We start from the raw sequence: 25,825 nt of genomic DNA on the forward strand, positions 1-25,825 counted from the left end.
AGACACAGACTTCAGCGGATCTTGTCTCCACGCCTGCTCCTCTACTCCTGCTCGCTGGTGAAACCTATTCTCCGCGCTCGTGAGTGTATACACTCCTCTGACCTCTCCTGCTCGTCTGTGAAAGTGTTCTTACACTCCTTAAAATAGTTCTGCCCCCTGATGGTTTTTGATCTTCACATGTAAAAAAAAAAATCTAGAAATGAAGCAAACACATGATGATGGAGCGCCGAGACGAGGTTTGACGAGCGAGCAGGAGTAGAGGAATGGGCGTGGAGACTTTGACATACGCTCGTGGGAGGGTTTGGGTGGAAATTCACCGCCATAGTGGGCCTCGCCTGTGGAACAGCCTGAGGATTAAAGGGCTTCATCCACTGTGGAGGAAAAACTGAAAATCCAACTTTTTAGCTTAGCTTAGCTTAGTAGTTTTTACATTTCCTCACTTTTTCATGCAATTTGATGAACTGTTTCCCAGCGATCATTTGGGCATAATGTGGGAATGTGGGCCCATTGACTGTAAAAATACTGGACTTCTCGAGCCATGAGGTCCCCCATTGGAAATGCATTACCTCCACTCCTCGTGAAAGTAGACCACCGCTTTCACCGTCACTTCCTGAAACGGCTATCCACATATTTGCAAACGTCTGCAACCCATCTTCAGCGATTGGTCTGAGTCTCTGTGAGTCATAGCTGAGTCATGGAATCTAAAGGAAGTACTGTCGCCAATCAGGAGTGAGTTTATTGTGAGTGTCCGCCTCTTTCCACGCCTCGACCACGAGACCGCGGAATGTAAACAGATTCTACTTTAATAACACCGGAGAATTGTACAAGTCATTGTTCAAGTCTTTGAGGGAGAACCATTCCAACATTTGATTCGGTCAGTGGTCCTTTTGGATTTACTTACATTTATTCCTTTTTGTCGAGATAAAAGGAGCATTTGGGTGACTCCGCTGGAGAGTGCCCCCCCCCCCACGCAGAGCTTGTTACTTCACATGCGCTGCAAGGTTACAGTCTGATCAGATGCACGTGAGAAGCACGTTCAGCGGGATTTAAAATAAATAACCATCCTAACAAGTGAACAGCTGGATCTTTTTTCTGTTTGAAAATACAACCAGGTCCTTTCAAGTTTGTCTCGGCTCCTCAGACGGCTGCGTCTAATTCAGGCTGAAGCTGGAAAAGTGAAGAAGATGAAACTTTGGTTGGTGATTTTATGGAGGAGCTGTACCATTCTGTATGATACACAACTTATAACTTATAAGCTACAATCAAAACTGTGAAATAAAGAAAAACGAACGTTAAACAAACAAAAAAGTCCAAAGCACATAACCTCAGAGTGAAATCTATTTCTACAGAGTAAATCCTCATCTAAAAATGTCGACAGCATGCTCCTCTTGTTGTTTTAAACTGCTGCATCGGTACATTCCATTGAGGAAAACAACAGTAGGACAATGATTGGTACATTGTTGAATTGTAAAGTAGGTGTTAAAAGGTCTTCACTGACCCATTGATGAAGTCTGCTCCCATTGGCTACCCATCATCTGTCAATCAAACGCCCCACATGTTCGACATCAGACCCACAAATGCTTATTGAGCCATCTGATTGGTCAATTTATAACTCTAATAACTTGTGATAATGGAAAGAAAATCTTTAAAAAAAATTAGGATTAGAAAAAAGAAGTTAAGCAGAAAGCAGCAGAGGAAGAATGATTATTCTGACAGATAAAATGACTGAGAAATAACTGTCTGTTTCTCAATGGAAGTCAATGGGACTTTGTCATTTCTCAGATCAAAAGTTCATCTTAACAATTTTGAAGCATGTTGGATCAGAGTGATGAAGTAGTAGATATGTATGTTTTCTTCATGTCCTTTTCCAGTCCCTGTATCATGACCGTCAGGGCGTTGCCGTGGTGCCGCCCACCGTGCCGGGAGCCTTCCTGGGTCTTCCTGAAAAGGGCACTATAAAGAAGCAGAAGTCCATAGGTATGTTCCCCATTAAAACCATGTCCTTTTTGCATTCATCTCATCACAATATTCTACTGAATCTCCAGGAACTTTCACTGTGCGCTAAATCAATATTGCAATATATTTTAGCTCATAGTATCAGGAGTTTAGGGGATGCTGAGGCTTCACTGTCATCACACAACCTGACAGCTCTCATGCAGGCCTCAGTTTCATTCACACCACCACTACAATGAAGGAAGTTGCTGAGAGCCCTGACTCAGCTAAGCATTCTGGTCTGATGGCCTCAGAATCTCATTACTGTACAATATAAGACAGAAATATTATGTTCTATAGACAGCATCTGTTTACTTTGAGTAAATATGCGCTTTCGTCTTTTATATCCCAGCCAGCAAGGCCTCGTGGGCCCCATAAGTGGGCAGAGAATGTGGGCCCCAATTGGGTTTGTCCGCAGTTTCCGTGGTGGCCCCAGCTGTGTTTGCCCACATTAGCTTAGGTGGCTATGCTAGCCAGTAGCCCGGTGGACAGCGTAGCAAGTTTTTCAGTTTATTTACTACGCACCAATTCACTACAAAGCTTATCTTAGATGCTTCCCTAAAAAACAAGATCCTCTAGCAAAATGCATGAAAATAAATTTATAAAATATTTCAGACCAGATCATTGCATTAAAGTCCCATTCCAACAACTCTATTTGATCTGTTTTCAAAGTGTTCCCAGTCAACTTTTGAAACGAAATCAAAAACCTGTGTCGTTTTTTAAGACATAGTTTCTGCAGAGCGGCAGAGGTTTATTCAAAATTTGCCTCTGAGTTGTGGGTGGGACTGAGCACAGAGTAAGCCTTCAATGATATCCCAACAACCCTTTGTTAAAACATTCTCCTGCTAGCCTGCAGACCGTCACAACCCAAAGCTAACATTAGCGGTGCAACAAAGATGGCGGGCAACATCAGAGCCCTGCAGCTGTAGAGTTTAGAGATGGATAATGTGTACAGATGTGTAGTGTGGAACCCAGTGAAGTCATTAGCAGTGTGGTCCTCCAGGCATCCTCATATATTTTCCTCTCTCCTTTAATCTCTAAGGGACTTCAGAGGATGAGAAGCAGGGATTCCTCACCCCTCCCCTGCTCAAATTCTCACGCAGCCTGTCCATGCCGGACACATCCGAGGACATCCCTCCTCCACCAGCCATTTCCCCCCCTTCACCACCTGCCTACAACTCTGGTCCCACAACTAAGAACTACAGCACCACTCGATCTGGCTTCACCCAGAACTCGCCAAACGCAGTGACGACCATCAGCAAAGCCACCGATGTCAGTACATTGAGACGTGGATATTTCCGCCAGAGTTCCGAGCAGTTTGAGAGCATACGCAGTCGAGGGCGCACCCCAGTGCCCGAGAACCCATACTCTGAAGTGGGCAATAAGACGCTTTACGTGCCAGCAAAACCTGCAAGGAAAAAGGGGATGCTAGTGAAGCAGTCCAACGTGGAGGACAGTCCAGAGAAATCATGCAACATGCCATCGAGTCCCTCAGGTCCTGTTTCCATGCCCACTACACCCGTGGAAAGAACGTGCTCTTCAATCCCCATCCCCACCATCATCGTTAAAGAGCCTTCCACGAGCAGCAGTGGCAAGAGCAGCCAGGGTAGCAGTATGGAGATTGAGCCGACCACCCCTGAACATCCACCACTCACGCCCTCTGTGGGTGGAGGCTTGCGGCCCGAGGACCCACTTTCGCTTGGCAATCCATTTGCGGCAGCTATCGCGGGGGCAGTTCGGGACCGCGAGAAAAGGCTAGAAGCCAAGAAAAACTCAGTTGCCTTCCAGTCCATCGACATAGGTGATGATGAAATGAGCGGTCCCGCACCAACTCCTCGTCTCCGTCAGTCAAAGTCCATAGATGAGGGCATGTTCAGCAGCGATGAGCGTCTTCGACGGATTTTGGCACCACTGTCTTCGAAGCAACTCGGCCCCCCAGTCGGTGGTGGGAGTGGTAACATGACAGACTTTAACACTCCTGAGCCCACTGTTGTACGGGAGCCTCTGAACACCAGAACCGGCCAGTGTCCCAATCTAGACAGCCCCGTCAGTCTCCCAGCCACTCCCCCTAAGAGCCACTACAAAGCCAACGGGACTTACCTCCATCCTGTCACTGGCAAACCTTTGGACCCCAACTCCCCGCTGGCTCTGGCATTGGCAGCTCGCGACCGGGCCATGAAGGACCAACAGAACCATTCTCAGAATCAGCCAACAAATCCACCTCAGGTTCAGCAAACACCCAAGCATGAAGCCCAGTCCCTGCCTCTGCAGCAGAGTCATAAACCAGACCTCAACCAGCCACTGTTTATTGACACCAAACTGCGCTCTGGGATAGAGACAAGCTTCGCAGCAATCTCCACAGCAACTATGGGGCGACCAGGCCGGGGCGGGCTGCGGCGGCAAATGACGGAGCAGAAGTATGAATCAGACGGAGCGCGAGAGGAGCGGCTGCATCGCCCTGTTGAGGAGAGAAAAAGCGCGCCGGTGGATATGACCGAAACATCACAGCCCAAATCAGCAGGACTGCTGATGGTTCACAAAAGCACAGAAGGCACGAGCAGCAAGCCAAACAGCCAGGAGAAAGAAGTTCAGGACAGCAACCGCCCGTCTGAGCTGAAGGACCCCAACCATCCCGACCCCCACGGCGTTCCCACCCTGCCTTCCAGTGCCCAGTCTGCTGCATCGCGGAGGAGGAGTGTTCCCTTAGGGGAGTCCCTGGAGGAACCAGTGAAACTCCCTTTCCGCATCCCACCCCCACCTTTGGCCTCAGTCGACATTGATGAAGAATTTGAATTCTCAGAGCCCCTCCCACCACCACTGGAGTTTGCGAACAGTATTGACATTCCTGATGACCAGGCTAGTGCTTTTGCAGAGATGCTTCAGCAACAAAGACGTAACGGAGGACCCCTTCTACCCCCTTACCACCCACATGCCCCACCACCAGTCATGGACCAACACAAGCGGATGGCAAACAGCATGCCTCCTTCATACCCTCCTGCTCCACATGACCCAGAGTCAGGGGTGGGCGACTCAGGCATCGAGGAGGTAGACAGTCGCAGCAGTGGGGATCCTCAGCACATGGAGACTACCAGCACCGTTTCCAGCATCTCCACCCTGTCTTCAGAAGGAGGCTTCTGTGACAGCGCATTGGAGAGCCTCTACGCCACTGCAGACGGTCATGCCTTCCTGGTGGATCGGCCTCCTGTCCCGCCCAAGCCCAAGGGCAAGTCCGTCATCAACAGAACGTCGCTTTATCACGACACTCTTATTGAAGAGCCTCCCGAGTCTTATGGGTCACCAACTCAGGCCCCTCCTCCTTCATCCTCTGATTCCCCGAGGACCCCTTCCCAAAGGACGTCCAAGCTGTGGGGTGATCAGCCCCCTGAATTACGAAGTCCCCCCTCCACTGCAGACACCAAAAACACCGTGATCACCGAGCTGAGCTCCATCCTGCAGCACATGAACAAGCCAGCCAAGCCAGGAGAGAACCTGGACTCTCCCACAGGAACCAGAGGGGGCTTTGGAACCAGGTACTGCCACACACCTTCACATTCATGCGTTCTAATTGAGTGATTGTGTGTGTTTGTAACATTTCCATGTGTGAGATCCCATCACTGATTAGAGCTGGAGCAGATTCATATTAGCCATGTGAAGAGTTCAACCAGGTGTTCTAGTTATGCATTTCTCATTTGGATGACACTAAAAAGTTCGGTTCCTCGCTTAACATTTCGTGGTTTGTCATGACTTCTCCCTCTGGCTGGTTTTCATTGAACAGATGTCCTAGTTTTCACATGCTATGGAGTCAAAACCCTTTCTCTGCATCCCTCTAGTTTGTTTTTGATGAAAAACATCATGTGCTGTTTAAAGAGCAACTAAAAAACAGAGTAATTGTTGAATTTCTTGAAGCAGAATCTTTTGTGGAGAATTTAACTTCAAAGCTGTGATGACAGTGACTGAGAATACACAATAATACAAACTCAATTCAACACGACTTTAGAAAGACAAAAACTTCACAGAAGTCTGTTACATGAGGTTTCTTCTTTGTGTTGCTCTTCCTTTTACATGGGTAGAACCCTCAGAGATGTATTATATGGAAGAGTGCAGGAGCTTTATTTGTGAAGACATTCATTTTAAATCTTTCTTCAGCTTTAACACCTCAAAAAAGAAAAGCTGAAAACAGAGCAATTTGATCATTTGGCTCTCTGGCTTTTTAGGCTGGAACTTTAAACCAGTCTGGCACAAAATGTTTCCCATTTCAAAGCCTTCTTATCCCCCCCAGGAGAATAGCTCAGTCAAGCTGAAAAGCGGCCAGAAAACATTAAAGAACGGGACGCCAACAACTACACAAGATTTCTTGAAGTAAATGTTGAAGAAAGAAAGAAAACAGGTGAGGCAAAGCAAAAGGGAACTTTAGCTTCAGACAAAAGAAGCACAGAGTCAGTCAATGATGACTTGGTGCTGACTGTCAGACAGGAAACTGACTGACCAATAGCAAAAAAAAAAAGCCCAAATAGACCAAAGACCTGCCCCAAACTAAAAACACAAAAAGAGACAAGGTCCAACCAAGTAACCAAACCCAACAGCCTCCATGCCCACAAACCAATCAAATCACTCCAGAAACCCCTTTCATCACAAGAACAGCCCCCAATCTCTAAATCAAACCTTCACTGATGCTCTCACCCTACTCTCATACTCTGCAGACAACATGCTTTTTAATGCGTCCATCAGAAGAACAGATCAATGTTGATGTTCCAGAGATTAATGCAGATGGAGATGTTGAGAGGGGGAACGGAGATGATGTTGGTGAAACCAGGAATAAGGACCAAAGAGGAGCTTCGTGGATGAAGAAGGACATGAGGGTGGTTGGTGTGAGGAGGAGGATGCAGAGGATTTGTAGCAGCAGCAGCAGCTGGCAGCTCTTCCACTGCAGACCTGCATGTATCACACATCGATGGCTCCTTGAAGTTTTGACATGACGTTTCGCTTAGACATGTTGGAACTGTGCACAGGAGCTTCACAAACCCATCATGTCTGGCGTAAAAGGAATAAGTTGTGAGGTGTTGATGGGAAGGTGAGGAGCCGCTGCATTTAAAGGAGGTACAGGGATTTCCTAAGTTTGGGGTTCCAGACCTGCATACAGGCCTCTCACCTGGAGGAAAACCGGATACCTCTTTGATCCAGCTGGCACCTGAATAAACTCAAATCATACTTTCTTTTAGCTCTCATTCCCCCAGCGAGAGGGGAATAAAAAGCACACTCAATAATTCACTGCAGCCATGCATTTTATATGAAAGGACCTTATCGCTCATCAGAGATGGGGGGTGGGGGTGGTGCTCTCCACTTCTTTGCTCATGCTTACACTGTTACTTCCTGCATTTTCACTGCAGCACTTTACATTCATACCCTTTGACCTTTCCACCCTGTACTGGCTCTGCTGATGCTTCTTCCTCACTGCTTTCTTCATCCTCATGCTTCTTCCTGCCCCCTCAATGGTCTCTCTTCTGTGTAAACTGCTTCTCTTCTTAAAGACGTTTGGCATGAGCTCTTTTTAACCCTTCCTCTCTCTTTGGGGTCCAGATGACTCCAACCACATATTGATGTGATTCCTTCCATGACAAATGTGGACAAAGGTGGACAGGAATTTATGTCTGCCATGGACATTAGTGAAACTCAAAAATCAATGATAGAAAAAGGGGTCTAGATGACCCCACTTTTAATGTAAACAAGCCAAGGAGAGCGGAGGGGTAAAACAGTTTGTTGGAAAGGTGCCTTCACACCGAATGTGATTCGCGCGGCAGAGGTGCCCAGCTACAATATTAATCAATTACAAGTGCGCTTTGAGGCACAATACGAGCGACTGGTGCGACACAAAGGTCTGCCAGCAGCTCAATTTCAGCGACGAGGCGCAAATCGGGCGGCACAGCCAAAACGTAAATACCTGAAGATTGACCACTCACTGAGTCGCATCAGGCATTCAGGAACTCAGCTTTGGACATGTGACATTTTCAGTGACCTGATCAGCAGGCCAACCTCAGCAGAGCTCACTCACTACACCGGGAGAGCCTGCTTGGGTCTCCTGAACTGTGAGATTTTACTAATTTTCCTCAAGACAATAATAAAGATACCCTATTTTTCCCCCTCTTGGGTTAATTTTGGACAGCCTTCAGGCTCAGTCACAGAGACCCAAACAACGCGGAAGCGTCTGTCATCCAGACACCCCCCAGAGTGACATAGAAGCCCCAGTACCGAGAAAATACCTTTTTTTTTTTATTTGAAGATTTTTGTAGAACCGTTAACAAAAAATAAAATCTATGTGTCTTCCATTCATTGGAGGTGTGGGGTGCTCGAGCGCCGGCTGCATCGGTGCGAATTTGGGTGGCTGCTTTTTCATGGGGGTTTATGCAAACGCTCGTAGCAGAATTTTGGGTTTCTACGCGCGTTTGCATGGATTTTTCTTTGGGAGTGGCCACTGGAATGCGCGCCGATGTGTGAGCACCTTAACATTCACAGACACGCAGCCCCGGCTTCATGCTCAGGATCATTTTTGACATGCAGGGAGCAGCGGATTCTGCGCGCAGGTGAAAGAGGGGCGGGCCACCAGTTTGCAGCTCAGAGGTTGGGGACCTCTGATTTATTAGTTATTATTTGTTATTACTGAAATACAGAAATTGGCACAGATTGGGAACTGAAACCAAAACTAAAGAACTGCTTTGTCACCGGAACCAAATAAAACCCAATCGGTGCCCAACCCTAGCCGGCTCTGGCCTCATTGAGACATTAAAAAAGGAAAAAGATCTTCTAATTTAATTTTTCCCCTCGGGTTAGTCAGCCTTCAAGCTCAGCCACAGAGACACAGAAACACAGCGGAAGCGGCTGTCATCCAGACTCAGCCCCGTGTACCAGGAAAATCTTTTAATAATATTTATCAATATTTCTTTTAATAATAATCCTAAACCCAAACATGGAGACATGATTACCAATGTTCTCTTCACAGTAAATAAACCTGATTTATTCCTCGACATCATGTGTCTTCCACTCATTCTAAAAGATAGATATCCACAGACAGAGCTGGTAGCTCCTCCCACACACGGCACGGTGTGAGAAACACATTATTTGACAGGTGGCGAACAGTCAATTTACTGTGTGGCGAAGGAGGGGCAGAGCACGCAAATTTGCTGCGCGAATCGCGTTCGGTGTGAAAGCACCTAAAAGCGTTAGGGTTTCAGTCCATTCAGGCTCTGCTGCTTTGAATCCTGACACTCAAAAGTGTGGGACAATAGGATTTCATTGGAGATCTTTTGGGGCCAGAAAATCCTTAATATCCGCCTTAAATTTCTGGTGTGAAAGTTGGAGAGTTTTGTTGAGTCTTGCTGTGTCATTCTCCAACACTCTGCTCCATACAGTAACACCGACAGAACACAGCTGCTGTAGAGTTTCAGTTTGGTCTTGGTGTTATACCGTGATGACTTCCAAATATTGTTCATGCTGTTGAATATAACCTTTGCTTTGTTAATCCTGTTCTGTATGTCCTTATTACTTCCACCATCTGATGTTATGATGCTACCCAAGTAAGTAAAGCTTTCTGTGAATGGTAGATTCTGATCATTGACCTTGATTGGGGTCTGAGATGAAATGTTCAAAATCAGAATCTCTGACTTTTTCTGGTTGATTTTGAGACCGACTTGAGATCCAAATCGACTCAACCGGTCAGTCTTGTCCTGCATGTGTTGGTGAATATGAGAGAGCAATGCCAGATCATCAGCAAAGTCGAGATCCTCCAGGGTGGAGAAAAGTGTCCATCTAATGAAATCCTATTGTCCCGTTGCAACCAAGAAGACATGACAACAATTATCCTCAAAAGACGCTGGACATGAATAGGACACGTACTGAGGAGTGAAGAAAACACAATCATAAAAACAGCACTACACTGGACACCAGATGGAAAAAGAAAAAGAAGACGGCCCAAAATCACCTGGTGCTGAACAGTAGAGGCTGAGCTAAAAAAATTTGGATACACCTGGGGAACAATCTACACCTTGGCCCGTGACCGTCAGAAATGGAAAGATTTAATTGCTGCCCTAAGCGTCTCAAGGCGTAAAGGGCAGTAAGTAAGTAGTACTCAAAAGTGTAAGAGGTAGATCTTTATTCTATTTTAATGCAAGATGTTTTATACCCCAGAGTGAGAAACAGATCAATAACTGCCAGCAAAACCCAGCAGACGTGAGCTAAAGCAGAAGGATTCCCTGTGAAGGAAGAGAATCTGCTCTTTTCTCATCAAAGCATCAATTAGATCCGATCAAATGAATGTATATAAAGTTGCATTTGAATTCTCTGTCAGCGTTTATCATCACAAAGACTTAAGCAAGTTTTAAAAAATTCCTTCTAAAGATGTTGAGTCACAACACCGCACAGTAAAACATAAAACAATAAAATGTTTCTAAATGAAAGTCTTCTCCAGGCACTTTGTGATAGCTAGAGATCTGCAATAGTGGTTAGAATGTCAACAGTTCAACCGAGTTATAACAATAAGACAGACTGATTTCTGGTTTCATGAAATAGTCAGACCGGATAAATACAAACAATTCACAATGCTGACAGTTGAGATGCAACAGGCTGACTCAAACAGTCGGAGGAAGTTCTGAAACTTACCTGAAGCTCAATTATCTAACAGTCAGAGTCAGACAGGCTAAAGAGCTACAATTGCAAAAATGCAAAAGTACCAATTCAAAGAGTACACACTAAATCTGTGGAAGTTCTAAACTGTAAAACACAAAATCAAATAAATATAGATATAAAATTGTTCAAATGCTATACATTTACATTAAGTACATTTAAATGCGGGCTGCACGGTGGCGCAGTGGTTAGCGCTCTTGCCTCACAGTGAGAAGGCCCCGGCTCAAATCCCGGCTGGGACCTTTCTGTGTGGAGTTTGCATGTTCTCCCCGTGCATGCGTGGGTTTTCACCGGGGACTCCGGCTTCCTCCCACTGTCCAAAAACATGCTTCATAGGTTAATTGGTGACTCTAAAATTGTCCCTAGGAGTGAATGTGTGTGTGATTGAGGCCCTGAGACAGACTGGAGACCTGTCCAGGGTGTACCCCGCCTTCGCCCTTCAGTAGCCGGGATAGGCTCCAGCACCCCCGCGACCCCGAAAGGGAAGGAGCGGCCAAGAAGATGGATGGATGGATGGATAGACATTTAAATACAAACTATTTGAACTGAGCTCTTAAAGGTGTCAAGCTTTTTTTTCAGGTGGGGGTGTAATGATTCATTTTAGCAAAGATTCGATTCATATCAAAATGGTTGACGATAAGATTCGGAGTCCATATTGGTTCATTCTTAGCAATCTGATTAACTGACCTAAAATGGATCAGGACATCTTTATCCAAACTTCCATCAGTGGGACTAAGAGAGAAATACCTGGTACTGGACAGTGCAGGTGAAGTTTTCCAGATTATTATGTTTCTTGAATATACTAAAGGAAATCTGTGTATAAATAACGTGGCTGCTTGAATGTGCACTGCTGAAGGCAGTGTGAATGAGCTTAAGTTTCTTGCAGCATTTTCTTTCTCCTGATCATCCATGAACACAACATATATTCAAGCTTTAACTAAGGTCCTCCTTCATAACTTTGTGATAACTCTGTTCTCAATAAAACCTTCAAGAGACAAGCTATTGTAAAGAATCTTTTTAATCAAATCTACAAAACCACTGTCGTGTTTTTTTCTGGTTGCTATTTCTGGCTCATTTTATTCCTGTTTGTTCTCAAAAAGTAAATCTTTGCAAATATACCTGATTTCAAAGTTAGAATATTTATTTAAAAACAATGATTTCATTTATAGTTTTTTTTAGTTGCTTTCTTCCATAAAATGTTATTCCTGCATTTAAATGACCTGACAAGAGCATCAGTGAGACTGTTACTTCATAGACGTGTTAATAGCATCATGCTTATGCTAAGTCCATATAAACTGTTTTTATTTATTTATACATTTTCACCAACAGGCCGAAGAGCATTTGTGCCTCAGAGAAATGGCCTCTTGATGTTTGGTTCCACAGCCGTCTTTTGTTATTGCCATTACCTGATGACGTAGCAAGTCAATGTAACACTTTGCATCGAAAAAATGTATTTCTATCGTCATCAGTACTGATGAAGAGTCACATCCCAGATGTTTCCTGCTGCAAACAGACAAAACACAACTAGCCTCGAGGTTCTTTTTCAGCAGGCTCCTGGTCAGGATGAATGTCTGTCTAGAATGAACTGTTGACCTTTTCTATTACTTCTAATTCTATTAATTATTCTTAGAAACACTCAGTATTTGTCTTTATCACTTTTTCAGTCAGATCTATCACTTTGAGAATGAGAAATGATTATCTATGATTCACTGTTTATCAAAGAGGGATGAGACGTTAAACTTTTGTGTCAAATAAATTCTCATGTTTTCTGCCTCCTGAAGCCTTTCTTTATCCTACAGATCTATTAAATATTGTTTAGAGGAGGCATTTTAGTATCGGCAGTGGCTCAGGTGCTTGAGCAGGTCAGCCAATGATTGAAAAGTCGTCCGTTTGATCCCCGCTCCCCTCAGTCAACTGCCATTGTGTCCTTGAGCAAGACACTTCCCCCTCCCTGCCTCCAGTGTGGCTCCACTGGTGTGTGAATGTCCTGGTGTTGGTCAGGTGATAGGTGTGTACTGGCAGCCGCGCCTGTCAGTCTGCCTCAGGCCAGCTGTGTCTTCATCAGTAGCTTTCCATCACCAAGTATGAATGGATAATGGAGACACAATGTAAGAACAGAGGAATCTCTTATTATGGTTAGCATGAATTTGACTGAAACACACACAGCTGCTTGTTTCATGGCGTCTGTCAGAGCAAAGGTGAGCATTTCTCATGTTACCTTGATTCAAGCCCCTCCCTTCATTTTCCTGTGCATAAATTGAGCTATCTGTGTCTTTAGGACAGAGATGTCTTGTAGTGGCAGTTGAAGCTGTGGAGGGATGGCCATGTGGGGGTGGCTCCTCGTGTAGGAGTGGCAGAGGGTAAAACGTCAAACAGATGGCAGAGTGGTTTACAGATCGTGGCCTAGATTCTCCCTCAGTCCGTTCTGCTGCTCCCTTTCCTCCTCAGATGGTTGGAATCAGCCGCTAACATCAGACTTTCTGCTCTGAATGCATGTTTTTCACTTTTTATTCTAGCCTTCAAGATTAAACGCGCGTTGGTTGTGCCTGTGGACACAAATGGTTGCTTAACAACCAACGGATGAGAGCAGCCTTGAGGCCTGCAGTGATGTCAGTCTGAGTCGGGGGAGGGGTGTGTGTGATGAAGCGGGAGGAAGCCTCAGCAGAGTTCAGCATCATCTCACAGAGGTCACATGCCGCCACGCTTTTGTAGGTCACCATTACGTAACAGGAGTGTGTGTGTGCATGAGTGTGCACGTGTTGGAAGCACACCAGTGGGTGTCATGCCATGAGCTGGTGTGTGCTGCAGCTCTGCAGGGACGATGCGATGTGGAGCTGAGGAGATGAGGAGACGTCCTCCTCCTCGGCCGGCACCGATGGCTGAAGCCCCTCAGCTGACGAGGCTCCAGCGTGGTTAGCAGAGGACACGCTAACGTCAACTGTTCTCATTCAGCCATGAGTGAGAACATCTCATCCACAAACTGCATCAGGAAAACACTCTTTTATTGATAAAACATGAGCTGGTTTAAAGACATCTGAAGATCTAATCATGAGAAAACATTTCTAGTACATTTAAGACTCAAGAAGTTTTGTTTTCAAAACCTTAAAAAAAGATCCTTCTTCCTCTTATTCTGACTGATCAGACTTTACTGAATTTAAATATCTTGGTCAGGGTGTGTCAATCAAAGCCCCACCTTCAATTCCAAAAATGACAGTTAAGGCAGACACCCCCAAGCTTATACACTGAAGGAAATGTGCCTGAAATAAAGGCATTTTAGCATTAACCCTTTAACAACAGAGCTCCAGTGTTTATGTTCTCTGATATAATGTAATTTTTTAATTGTTAACAATAATTCCAACAGATTCTGAAGGAGCAAAGTGGCTAGTTGAGCTGCTTTTCTCCTTCAGAATCTACTGGAATTATTGTGTTAATGGTTGAAAAGATTAAAGATTATTTAAGATTTTGTGTTTAAGCATCACCGGGGACGCCTCAGGTATTAAAGGGTTAAAAAAAATAATGGACGTCTTATTAAGGAGTTCCTCGTGGATCAAATGTTTAATTTCCTGTATTTGACTGAAACATGGCAGCAACTGGAACATTTTGTTTTCCACATTGACTATAAAAAGAGAACTGGAGTGAGTGAGTGTGACAATGTAGCCACGAGGGGGCCCAAGCCAGAGTTTCATTGTGCTAGTCTGAAGCCCGGATAAATACTGAGGGTTGTGTCAGGAAGGGCATCCGACGTAAAATCTTTCCCAAATCAAATATGCAAATCAGACCTACGAAATCCATACCGGATCGGTCGAGGCCCGGGTTAACAACGACCGCCATCGGTGCTGTTCACCGACAGGGTGCCGGTGGAAATTGGACTACTGTTGGTGGAAGAAGGAGAGGAGGAAGGCAGGTTCGTAGGGAGAGAGAGAAGAGGAAAGTCACTAGTGTTGGACTGAGAGTTGGGACTTTGAATGTTGGAACTATGACAGGAAAGGGTAGAGAGTTAGTGGACATGATGCAGAGGAGAAAGGTAGACATACTGTGTGTCCAGGAGACCAGGTGGAAAGGTAGCAAGGCTAGAAGTTTAGGAGCAGGGTTCAAGTTGTTCTATCATGGTGGAGATGGGAAGAGAAATGGAGTAGGAGTTATCCTAAAGGAGGAGTTTGTTAGGAGTGTTGTGGAGGTAAAAAGAGTGTCAGATAGAGTGATGAGTCTGAAGATAGAAATGGAGGGTGTCATGTTCAATGTTGTTAGTGGGTATGCCCCACAGGTAGGATGTGAGCTGGAAGAGAAGGAGAAGTTCTGGTTGGATCTTGATGAAGTGATGATGAGCATCCCTGGAAATGAGAGAGTTGTCATTGGTGCAGATTTCAATGGTCATGTTGGTGCAGGAAACCGAGGTGATGAGGAGGTGATGGGCAGGTTTGGTATCCAGGAGAGGAATGTAGAAGGACAGATGGTGGTTGATTTTGCAAAAAAGATGGAAATGGCGATAGTGAATACATTCTTTGAGAAGAGACAGGAACATAGAGTGACCTATAAGAGCGGAGGTAGAAGCACACAGATAGACTACATCTTGTGTAGACGGTGTAATCTGAAGGAGATCAGTGACTGTAAAGTAGTGGTTGGTGAGAGTGTTTCCAGACAGCACAGGATGGTGGTGTGTAGAATGACTCTGGTGGTGAAGAAGATGAAGAAAGAGAGGGCAAAGGCAGAGAAGAGGACAAACTGGTGGAAGCTGAAAAAAGAAGATTGTTGCATGACTTTTAAGAAACAGTTGAAACAGGCTCTGGGTGGTCAGGAGGTACTCCCAGATGACTGGATAACTACAGCTAATGTGATCAGGGAGACAGGTAGGAGTGTACTTGGTGTGTCATCAGGAAAGAGAGTTGATAAGGAGACTTGGTGGTGGAATGAGGAGGTGCAGGAGTGTATACGGAGTAAGAGACTAGCTAAGAAGAAGTGGGACACTGAGAGGACTGAGGAGAGTAGACAGGAGTACAGGGAGATGCAGCGTAAGGTGAAAGTAGAGGTGTCAAAGGCCAAACAAAGAGCTTATGATGACTTGTACGCTAGGTTGGGTAGTAAGGAGGGAGAGACTGACCTGTACAGACTAGCAAGGCAGAGAGATCGAGATGGGAAGGACATGCAGCAGGTTAGGGTGATCAAGGATAGGAATGGTAATGTGGTGACAGGTGTCAGTGGTGTAATGGAAAGATGGAAAGAATACTTTGAAGAGTTGATGAATGAAGAGAATGAGAGAGAACAAAGAGTAGAAGAGGTGACGGTTGTGGAGCAGGAAGTAAGAAAGATTAGTAAAGGTGAAGTGAGAGGGGCTTTGAAGAGGATGAAGAGTGGAAAGGCTCTTGGTCCTGATGATATACCTGTGGAGGTATGGAAGTGTCTAGGAGAGATGGCAGTGGAGTTTTTGACCGGGTTGTTCAACAGGATCTTAGGTGGTGAGAAGATGCCTGAGGAATGGAGGAGAAGTGTGATGGTGCCCATTTTTAAGAATAAGGGAGATGTGCAGAGTTGTGGTAACTACAGAGGAATAAAGCTGATGAGCCATACAATGAAGGTGTGGGAAAGAGTAGTGGAAGCCAGACTAAGAGCAGAAGTGAACATTTGTGAGCAGCAGTATGGTTTCATGCCAAGAAAGAGCACTACAGATGCAACATTTGCTTTGAGGATGTTGATAGAGAAGTACAGAGAAGGTCAGAGAGAGCTCCACTGTGTCTTTGTAGATCTGGAGAAAGCTTATGACAGAGTGCCCAGAGAGGAACTATGGTATTGTATGAGGAAGTCTGGAGTGACAGAGAAGTATGTCCGAGCAGTGCAGGACATGTATGAGGGCTGTAAGACAGTGGTGAGGTGTGCTGTAGGGGTGACAGAGGAGTTCAAGGTGGAGGTGGGATTACATCAGGGATCAGCTCTGAGCCCCTTCCTGTTTGCAATGGTGATGGACAGACTGACGGATGAGGTTAGACAGGAATCACCATGGACTATGATGTTTGCAGATGATATTGTGATTTGTAGTGAGAGCAGGGAACAGGTGGAGGTGGAGTTAGAGAGGTGGAGGTTTGCCCTGGAAAGGAGAGGAATGAAGGTTAGCCGCAGTAAGACAGAGTACATGTGTGTGAATGAGAGGAACCAGAGTGGAAGAGTGAGGTTACAGGGAGAAGAGATAAAGAAGGTGGAGGAGTTTAAGTATTTAGGGTCAACAGTACAGAGTAATGGAGAGTGTGGAAAAGAAGTGAAGAGGAGAGTGCAAGCAGGTTGGAATGGGTGGAGAAAAGTGTCAGGTGTGATGTGTGACAGAAGAGTTTCAGCACAAATGAAAGGAAAGGTGTACAAGACTGTGGTGAGACCAGCCATGTTGTTTGGACTAGAAACAGTGGGACTGAAGAAAAGACAGGAAGCAGAGCTGGAGGTAGCAGAGATGAAGATGCTGAGGTTCTCTTTGGGAGTGACCAGGATGGATAGGATCAGGAATGAATACATCAGAGGGACAGCACATGTTAGAGGTTTTGGAGATAAAGTCAGAGAGGCCAGACTGAGATGGTTTGGACATGTTCAGAGGAGAGACAGTGAATATATTGGTAGAAGGATGCTGAGTCTAGAGCTGCCAGGAAAGAGGTCTAGAGGAAGACCAAAGAGGAGGTTTATGGATGCAGTGAATGAAGACATGAAGGTGGCTGGTGTTAGAGTGGAGGATGCTGAAGACAGGCTTAGATGGAGGAAACTGATTCGCTGTGGTGACCCCTGAAGGGAAAAGCCGAAAGGAAAAGAAGAAGAGAGAGTGTGACGTCACCTTTGGAAAATGGTTCACTCCCCGCTCCAGCTGAATAAAGTCAATTCAGTCGTCAAACAGACAACCTAAGTAAGCTGTGATTGGTCACGTTAGTCTGAGTCAGCGTTTCCATGGCAACCACCCTCACCAATCAGGGGTGAGCATGTTAGGAGACCACACCCCATCCAAAGATGGTGAACTCAGGAGAATAGGCGTGTTTGAGATCCCCCAGCGCTGCGCAGATCGCCTGGATTGCGGTGCATGTTGGTTAGTTTCTTGCACTGACGTAAAATGTGCGCCGTCACGAAGTATCGCGAGAAAGGGGCGGTTTCAAGGCGCCTTCCTAAGCCAGCACAGCCAGAAAATAGGTATTGCGCTGGCTGCATGCCGCCTTGATGACTACAAAACATTGCATTGTGGGAAACGGTGTCCACACAGTTCTTGTAGTTCGGTGTGAAATAACTGGTGCTACATGAAGGACATCGGTGTATTATTTTACTTTTTCTGGAAGGTAGTGAATCACTGATGAAAAAATAAACATGATTTCAAATAATCTGTGATTATATTTGTTATTGTTGCCTCTAAAACTTAACTTTAATTTAATTTTATTTATTTATTTGGGACAGTGCGCAAGCAATGAATCCCACGGCTATTTTATTAACTGTTTTACTCTAAAAGATGTTAAAAAATAATATAAAAGACACAACAGCACAAATCATACTAGGAGGAGTGGCATATTAACTTTCAGCTGAATGGTAAGGACAACCCCCAACTCCTTGATCTCGTACAGTCTCGTTGTTCGCCTTCATCTCAGGCGCCTTCCTCCGCCCCCTCCAGCAGCAGCTTAGTCTCGCCGACGATGCAGGCGAGGCGCTGGGGATCTCAAACACACCTAAAAACACTTTAGACATTTGACACAAGACCACCTACTTTTATCGGATTGGTCAATTTATAATTGCAGAGGAAATATTATGAAAAAGATATCATTATCAACAACAAGTTAATCTAAAGGTATCAGATCAAGAGTGGTTCTTCTGACCAGTAGAATGACTGATTTAAGCTGTTTATTTCTCTGTAGAAGTTCTTGGATTTTGGCTTCTTGGAGCCAGCAGGTACTTCCTGTTTGGAACACCAGGGGGAGGGGTTACTTGGTCCAGCTCTTATATACAGTCAATGGTTTTTCCACTCTTCTTCTTGGTTTATTTTTGGCAACTTGAACTTTAATGTAGAATAATTAGTCCTACTATTTTTAAAGAAATAAATAAATTCCATCTCACAGCATCTCACTCCTCATACATGTGGCTTCATCCGTCTGTGGATGATCCACCAGGATCCAAATGTGGATTGAACCCGGCATCTCTCAGACCGATGAATGAAGATTTTAAGTCCAGAAGCCACGACTCAACTTTAGAACTAAATGTAAAATACATCAAGAGCTGTCCTCTGTTCTCACACCTGTCTGCACCAGAACTCCCTATGATTACAAAACATTTCCACTTTCCTGATTCTGCAGACACTTCAAACTTCATCCACAAATCAAACATTTCTACCTGTCAGCTCGACCCCCTCGCCACAGCCTTGGTGAAATGCTGTGGAAAAGAGAAAGAGGGAAAAGGCAAACAGAAGCTAGCAAAACAGTGCAAACAGACCAGCAGAGGGGCAGAAATTGTCAGCTCATGACAAAAATCCCCATTTATGAACCTTTCCTGCCAGTAGTTTTGTCCTGATCAGAGCACAGAACTGTCCTCATCAAAATCACCTATATGACCTTCTCACAGATTCAGGTTTTCTCTCCATCCTCGTCCTCCACCTCAGCGCTTCTTTTGATGCCATCTCTCAGGCAGTGGTCCCCCTCATTTGTCTGATTGTTCCCAATTTGTTATTAAATCACCTCTCTCAAGGCAGGCAGACGGATCGTGCCTCAGTGGTAACCATAAGCTAATAAAGGTTAGCGTGTTAACGATCCAGTCAGTGCTTTAAGTGGACAACAAGAAGTGGCGGTGCTCTCTTTATCGGAAGTCCAAACATAAAATAGAATCTTGAATGTAAATATTAATCGATGAAAAGAAGTCCTTTTTTCAACGTGTCTTAATATGAAATAAGAAAGAGGGAGCTCAAGTCTAGTCTAAAAATAAATGTAGTCCAACACTAACATGTGTTAGTAAAATTATTTTAATAGGTGTACAATTATAACATTCATTTTCAGTTTGATGTAATAATAGACAAACAGGCAACTAACAACAATGTAACAAAAATACTGATTTTATTTGTCAGAATAACCCTTTTTGAACAAGTATCTATCTTCCTAACACGTTCTTCTTGCAAATTAGTTTTTTTCCAGGATATTTTTTGTCCTTACCGTAAGTTAGTCAAGTTAAAAACTGACCAATCAGATGCGTCAAATGACAGCGTGTGGTGCCCGCTGGCCCCCACCTTGAGCATTTGATTGACATCTTCTCCCGAGCTGCTTTCAGTGGAAGGAGGGATGTGAACTGCCAATAAGCTTACTCATGATTGTGGACTGTAGCTGCCCTAAAAACGCGACTCAGACAAACTCGGTCTTTCACTGTCAGTAGATTTGGCCTCATTTGGCGCCGGAGCTAAGGTATTTATACGGGGATGTTACTCCCTCTGTCCAGTGATAACATGGTGTAGAGATACCCACTGACGATGTACAAATTGGGCTTGGTATCTGCCAAGCGCAATGAATTGTGGGATACCTTTACTTTTTTTTTTCTAGGTAAATTCAATTTTAAATATGGGTTTTTGTCTACGTGAGTTGTTGTCTGGTTGTTTTACTTTGTTTTTCTCTTTATTATTTTATCCGGATGTGTTTACTTCTTTTCTTTTTGCACCATAAGTGAGAGAGAGGGGAAGGATAATGAGGACCTTGTGTTGTCCTGTTAGAACAGTACCAGTAATAGAAACCTGCAGGCCTAGAGACCCAGCAATGTTCTCAGTACCTCATTCTCAGGACCCAGGCTTAATCAACACAGCGCCCCTACTGGTTGGAGTGAAAGGTACATACCCAATTTTAACCATTAGTAAACTTTATTTTAGAAAAAATAAATAAATAAATAAATAATAAATGGCACCTAGCAGCAAGGAGGTGCTGTCTCAAAAACAAGTCCTGAAATCGTCCTGAGGGTTGAGGAGTGTCCTGTTAGTCCTCCAGCCGGTAGGGGCGCTGTGTTAAAAAAGCCTGGGTCCTGAGAACGTTGTTGGGTCTCCGGGCCTGCAGGTACACCCTTCTCGAACAGCATATTTGAAGGTGAAAAAATAAAAATTAAATACTCTACCAAATCTCATAAGGAGGATTTCTATCAAGTGCTTTATGACTCATTTGGATCAGGGCCGGATCTAGCCAGCCCCTGTTGGGGGTGCAAACAGAATATCGGGGGGGATAAGTTTGGGGATATTAAGTGGATGCAGTGTAAAATCCTCCCAAGCCCCTAAAAAGTCCCCCTTGGATAAAAATCCTGTTTTTAGAGATTATAACATGTCTGGGATAATTATGTCAAATACAATGACTCAATTTTAATTTACAAAATCCTTAAAAATCTATATTTTTTTGCTATGTTTTTGTTTTTCTGCATCATCTATTCACCTGTTGTTTTCTTTTTTCCACTTTTTTTTCTTAATAGTTGCTTCTACATTTTATGAATTTGCTGTTTTATCTTTTTAATTGACAACTCCATCTGTTGTTTCTGTATTGATTTAATTTGTTCTTTTAGTACAGATCATCAACTTTGTAATTTTTTAAAGGGACTAAAGATGAAAATTAGCTTGAAAGGCTATAATCTTATATATGTGAATTTTTAAATTTTTTATCAATATATGCTGCCCCGTCTTAAATAAACAATCAATCAATAAATAGATTACTCAGTACACTAAATATTATTCAACAACATCAGGATAATTCTTTAAATATCATGTATTTTCTTAATAGACATGAGTTTGTTTTTTAGTAATAGGCTACATAGTAGTAAATAACTGATGTAAAAATGAACAATATTTAAAATAATCTGTTATGTGTTATTGTTGCTTTTAAAACTTAGCTTTTATTTCAATTTTATTTATTTATCTGGGACAATGGACATTAAATTAATCGAGCAGCTATTTTATATCTGTTGTCCACAGACAAATGTTAAAAAAATATTATAAAAAATATCATATTAAAGTTTATACTAAGGAGGAGAGGCATATTAAAATTCAACTGAATGTCAAAGACAACCCCAACCTCCTGTTCTCATTCAGTCCCACTGTCCGCCTTCATCTTAGGGGCCTTTCCCCCCTGCAGCCCCCTGCTCTCACCGAGGCGTCACAGGCGAGTCATCTCAAACACAGCTAATGCTCCGGTACTGTTAGCTTCACTGCTACAAACAGTGTTAGCTTTAGCAACCAGAAACCTGAACATTGTCAACTCTCCCTTTTTCCTCCAAACTACAACAAAGAGAGCAATAGATGGAGGACGAGAAGGAGTTCAAATTACGGTTAATGGAGTCATTTCAGCGACAAACAGCAGAAAACTTCAAATAGCTCTGCTGCTGAGAACCGCGTGTCTCTGCTGCTGAGCCTGTGTGCGCTTGAGCGACGGGGTGAGAGAGGAGGACCCGAGTGAAGCGAGAGGCCACGCCCTCCTTTGGATCTACCAATCAGCACTAGCAGCTACTTTGAATGGGAGCCAGAGAGAGCAGAGAGCGCTCTGTTTTTCTTGTTTGCATGGCGTCACGTTTGGGGGGGGCAGTCCTGAAATTTGGGGGGGGCATGGCCCCACCTTGCCCCTCCAGCCTTAATTTGGATACGGAAGTCAAAATAGAGCACCGGGCGGTCCTAATTAGGTGAGAAAAGGCGGTGCTCTAAAGTGTGTTTGAGAGAAGTCCCGGTGCTCAGCACCGGAGCGCACCGGCCCACTTAAAGCACTGGCTCCAGTGAAACGTTAATTCCAAATCCATCACCAGAAAGGAGTTCACTGGTTTCAATGCAAATTACACTCAAACACTGATGCCTAACTTCCAAGTCCACCAGAAAAGTTGTTCAAGCCAGAAGATTTTTTACACCCAAAGGCAATACAGATACAAGCCATGCTAACGCTAACACGCTAACTATCGACCGTTACAGAATCAAAGATGGGCGGGGCTTTTCTACTGGGGCTGCAGTGCAACTTTTGAAATGATGTGGGACTCACACCTGTTAACCAATCAGAAAATCCAGCTGTAATGCCTCTTTTTAACCTGTAGGGGGCAGCACACAGATAATTTTTGAATATGTTTTCAGGAATTAAACAAGTTTATTTTAATTTGTCAGAAATGTGCCAACAGACAGCATTTCCAAAGCCCCATTTATAGAGGTCAACAGACAAAATGTTGATTTAGTGTTAGGTTTGCCTTTAAATGCTTTGTAAATAGGAAATTTTATTTGAACCACCATTGTTTTAGCCTATTCCCTTTTACTTCACTGTTGATATTTTTACAGTAGATAAAAGGAGGGATGATGAATTAACAAGTGTTGACTTTTGAAATGAAAAGGAGCTGGATGAGAGTCTTCCGGTCATTTACATTGAAAGTGAAGTTTGTTCCCACATCTAAAAAAGGATGCATTCAATTAGGATTCCCAAGAGAATCGGTTATTGACATTTGTCAGAGAGAGTCATGCACGTGAAGACTTGATTCAATCTGGAGAGAGTTTGTTTGAACAAAGACAAATAAAAGCACACACTGTCTCTGGTCCAGACATTACTGTTAGCTGAGTATTTTTATTTAGTGCCATCTGGAGTTTACTTTTGCTACTGCAGCCCTGAGGTTTTTGAGAAAACATTTTCATTTTCACTGATCGTCGCAAAGTGACTTTGTATGAAACTTGTGTGTGCAGACTCTGTTTGCAGCAAAGCTGTAGTAAACTGTCCTCCTTACTGTGGATGTGGCTCTATAGCTGCAGGAAGCAGGAAGAAGGTCAGGGAAGCTAAACGAGGAGCTGTGCTAATTAATCTTAATAGGCAATTACATACTTTTCACATCCATTTAAGTTATGCCACAGAACTCTGTAAGAGGAGCCGGGCTCCCAGCATCGCGCCGGTGTTCTGTCAGCATGTGTCAGGCTGCTGGAGCTCATCCCTCCTGACCCCTCCTCAGGTTTGTGTGTCCTGAGTTAGGAGCGAGTGTTTGTGTTCCAGCATGCTGAGCATTGAATGTGTGATGCTGTCCTTCCATCTCCGCCTCATCCAGGCTGCTGGTTAGTTTAGCTGTGCTGTGGCCCACTTCCACTCTGGCAGCGAGACCCTGTTGTCTTTCCCTCAGGCTGTTCCATATGTCACAAGCTAGAAGGAGCAGTATCTAGGGCAAGCAGAGCTCCTTGCAGTGACTAGAAAAAGTACATTTTCAGTGCTAGGGCCACATTCGGCCTTGTTTCATCCTTGGCTTAGTTTCCTGAGCACTCAGTCACGAAACACAAACAATGCTATCCGGTTGTCAGGATCAGTGATTAAAAGGGATTTGGTGTGATTCCTGCAGATATCTGCTGGCCTGTCCCATCCATGTGTTTGGACCCCATTATTAGACGGCATTGTGAAGCATTTTAATTATTTTCTTCCATTCTGATGTGGACTTCCTACAGATCCCAGTTTTGTCGCCTAATATCAGATCTCATTCGTAAATGCTCCTTTGTCCAAATTGTTAAGGCGAAATGTCCTGGTCCTGCAACGGTAGAGCAACCCCAGATCATCACACTTCCACCTCCATGCATGACAGCTTACAGCAGTTTACATGGCTCAATACATAACTACTATAAAACATGGAAGCCTTTTATCACATATGTTGAGGGTTTGCCTTTTGCATGAATGACAAGGTATAATTACTATTGATTGCTGCAGCCTTGTGTGCCAGTTATGTGTAGTTGTAAGTGTACGTTTACTGATGTGTATATCTGTGGAAAAGATACTTTGCAATATCTCTTTTTATTAATATTATTATTATTAATTTTACTTTCTCTAGTGTTTGTTTAGTATCTACTTTGAGACGCCATTTAATGTCTAATCATTTTTGTCTGTTATTGTATGTTTCATATTTCTAAACATTTCGGATTTACATTTAATCAGGCATGTCACTGGTTGGTATGACTGTGAAATTTGTTTTATTTTTTGTTGGTACAAATCCCTCTTTCATATACTCAATGTTTTGTAAAAAAAACTGAAAATCTTTAAATAAAGTTCTCCAAAAAAAAAAATCTACTGTAAAGAAACTAAAAAAGTATGTTGCATTACAATGGTAAATGGTGAATGTTTAAGGTCCGGTCCCACAGGATTTGGCGGCTCTATCACGGGTCAAAAATTTGGAAAGTCTGCCACACACTTAGACGCACTAACTTTATGCATGTTTGTGGAATAGCAGCGATACAGACACTGTAGTCCACTCCACTGCCAGAGCACCGTCCTCCCTCGGGTAACACCAGCAGGGGTTGACGCGCACGCGCTCAGCCACTAAACAGACGCTGTAAGCAGTGGTACAAACCACTGGCCGGGGAAATGCACGAATGTGAAATTTCGGCATCCAAGCACGTGTTCTGGCGTTCGTTCCATGGTCCGATCTCGCACTGAAACTGCAGTTGGACTGCTGTTCCACAGCCATTGCACGGCTGTACCGCTGGTACCACACGCAGTCACCCGCGGGCTAAATTTTTGTGCAGTTCAAAAATTATTTCCGCATGTAACGGCGGCCCCTCCTTGAACCGCCACCTTAACGTGGTGGAGGGGTTTGAGTGCTTGAGTGATCTCAGGAGCTATGCTGTCGGGGGCTTCTGCTCCTGGTAGGGTCTCCCATGGCAGACAGGTCCTGAGTGACAAGCCAGACAAAGAGCGGTTCAGAACCCCTTTATGAGTAAAAACATGAAAGATTCCGTTACGTCGCCCGGATTGGCGTCACCGGGGCCCCACCCTGGAGCCAGGCCTGGGGTTGGGGCTCGGAGGCAAGCGCCTGGTGGCCGGGGCTCCTCCCACGGGCCCCAGTCGGGTCCAACCCGAAGGAGCAACGTGGGATCACTCCCCAGTGGGCCCACCACCTGCAGGGGAGCTCTGAAGGGGCCGGTGCATTGTGGTTTGGGTGGCAGTCGAAGGCGAGTGCCTCGGCGACCCAAACCCCGGTCATGGAATTTGGCTTTTGGGACATGGAATGTTACCTCTCTGGGAGGGAAGGAGCCTGAGCTTGTGCGAGAGGTTGAGAGATACCGACTAGATATAGTTGGGCTCACCTCTACGCACAGCCTGGGCTCCGAAACTCAGTCCCTCGAGAGAGGCTAGACTCTCTACCACTCTGGAGTTGCCCATGGTGAGAGGCGACGGGCTGGGGTGGGCTTACTTGTGAGCCCCCAGCTCAGCCGCCAAGT

At 44.5% G+C, this 25,825-nt stretch overlaps 1 protein-coding gene across 2 annotated transcripts in view; it reads left to right on the forward strand.

Moving 5' to 3' along the window:
* The window catches only part of LOC112160641 (SH3 and multiple ankyrin repeat domains protein 2), a 531,836-nt gene that overhangs the window by 496,773 nt on the left and 9,238 nt on the right, over positions 1–25,825 (forward strand). For both annotated transcript variants that reach the window (XM_036217187.1, XM_036217185.1), the window contains 2 exons: positions 1,872–1,977; positions 3,035–5,522. In XM_036217187.1, coding sequence (XP_036073080.1) covers positions 1,872–1,977; positions 3,035–5,522 — 2,594 coding nt within the window. The remainder of the gene's footprint in view (positions 1–1,871; positions 1,978–3,034; positions 5,523–25,825) is intronic.

The sequence above is a fragment of the Oryzias melastigma genome, linkage group LG3 (genome assembly GCF_002922805.2).
Source record: "Oryzias melastigma strain HK-1 linkage group LG3, ASM292280v2, whole genome shotgun sequence".
In the NCBI taxonomy this organism is placed as follows: domain Eukaryota; kingdom Metazoa; phylum Chordata; class Actinopteri; order Beloniformes; family Adrianichthyidae; genus Oryzias; species Oryzias melastigma.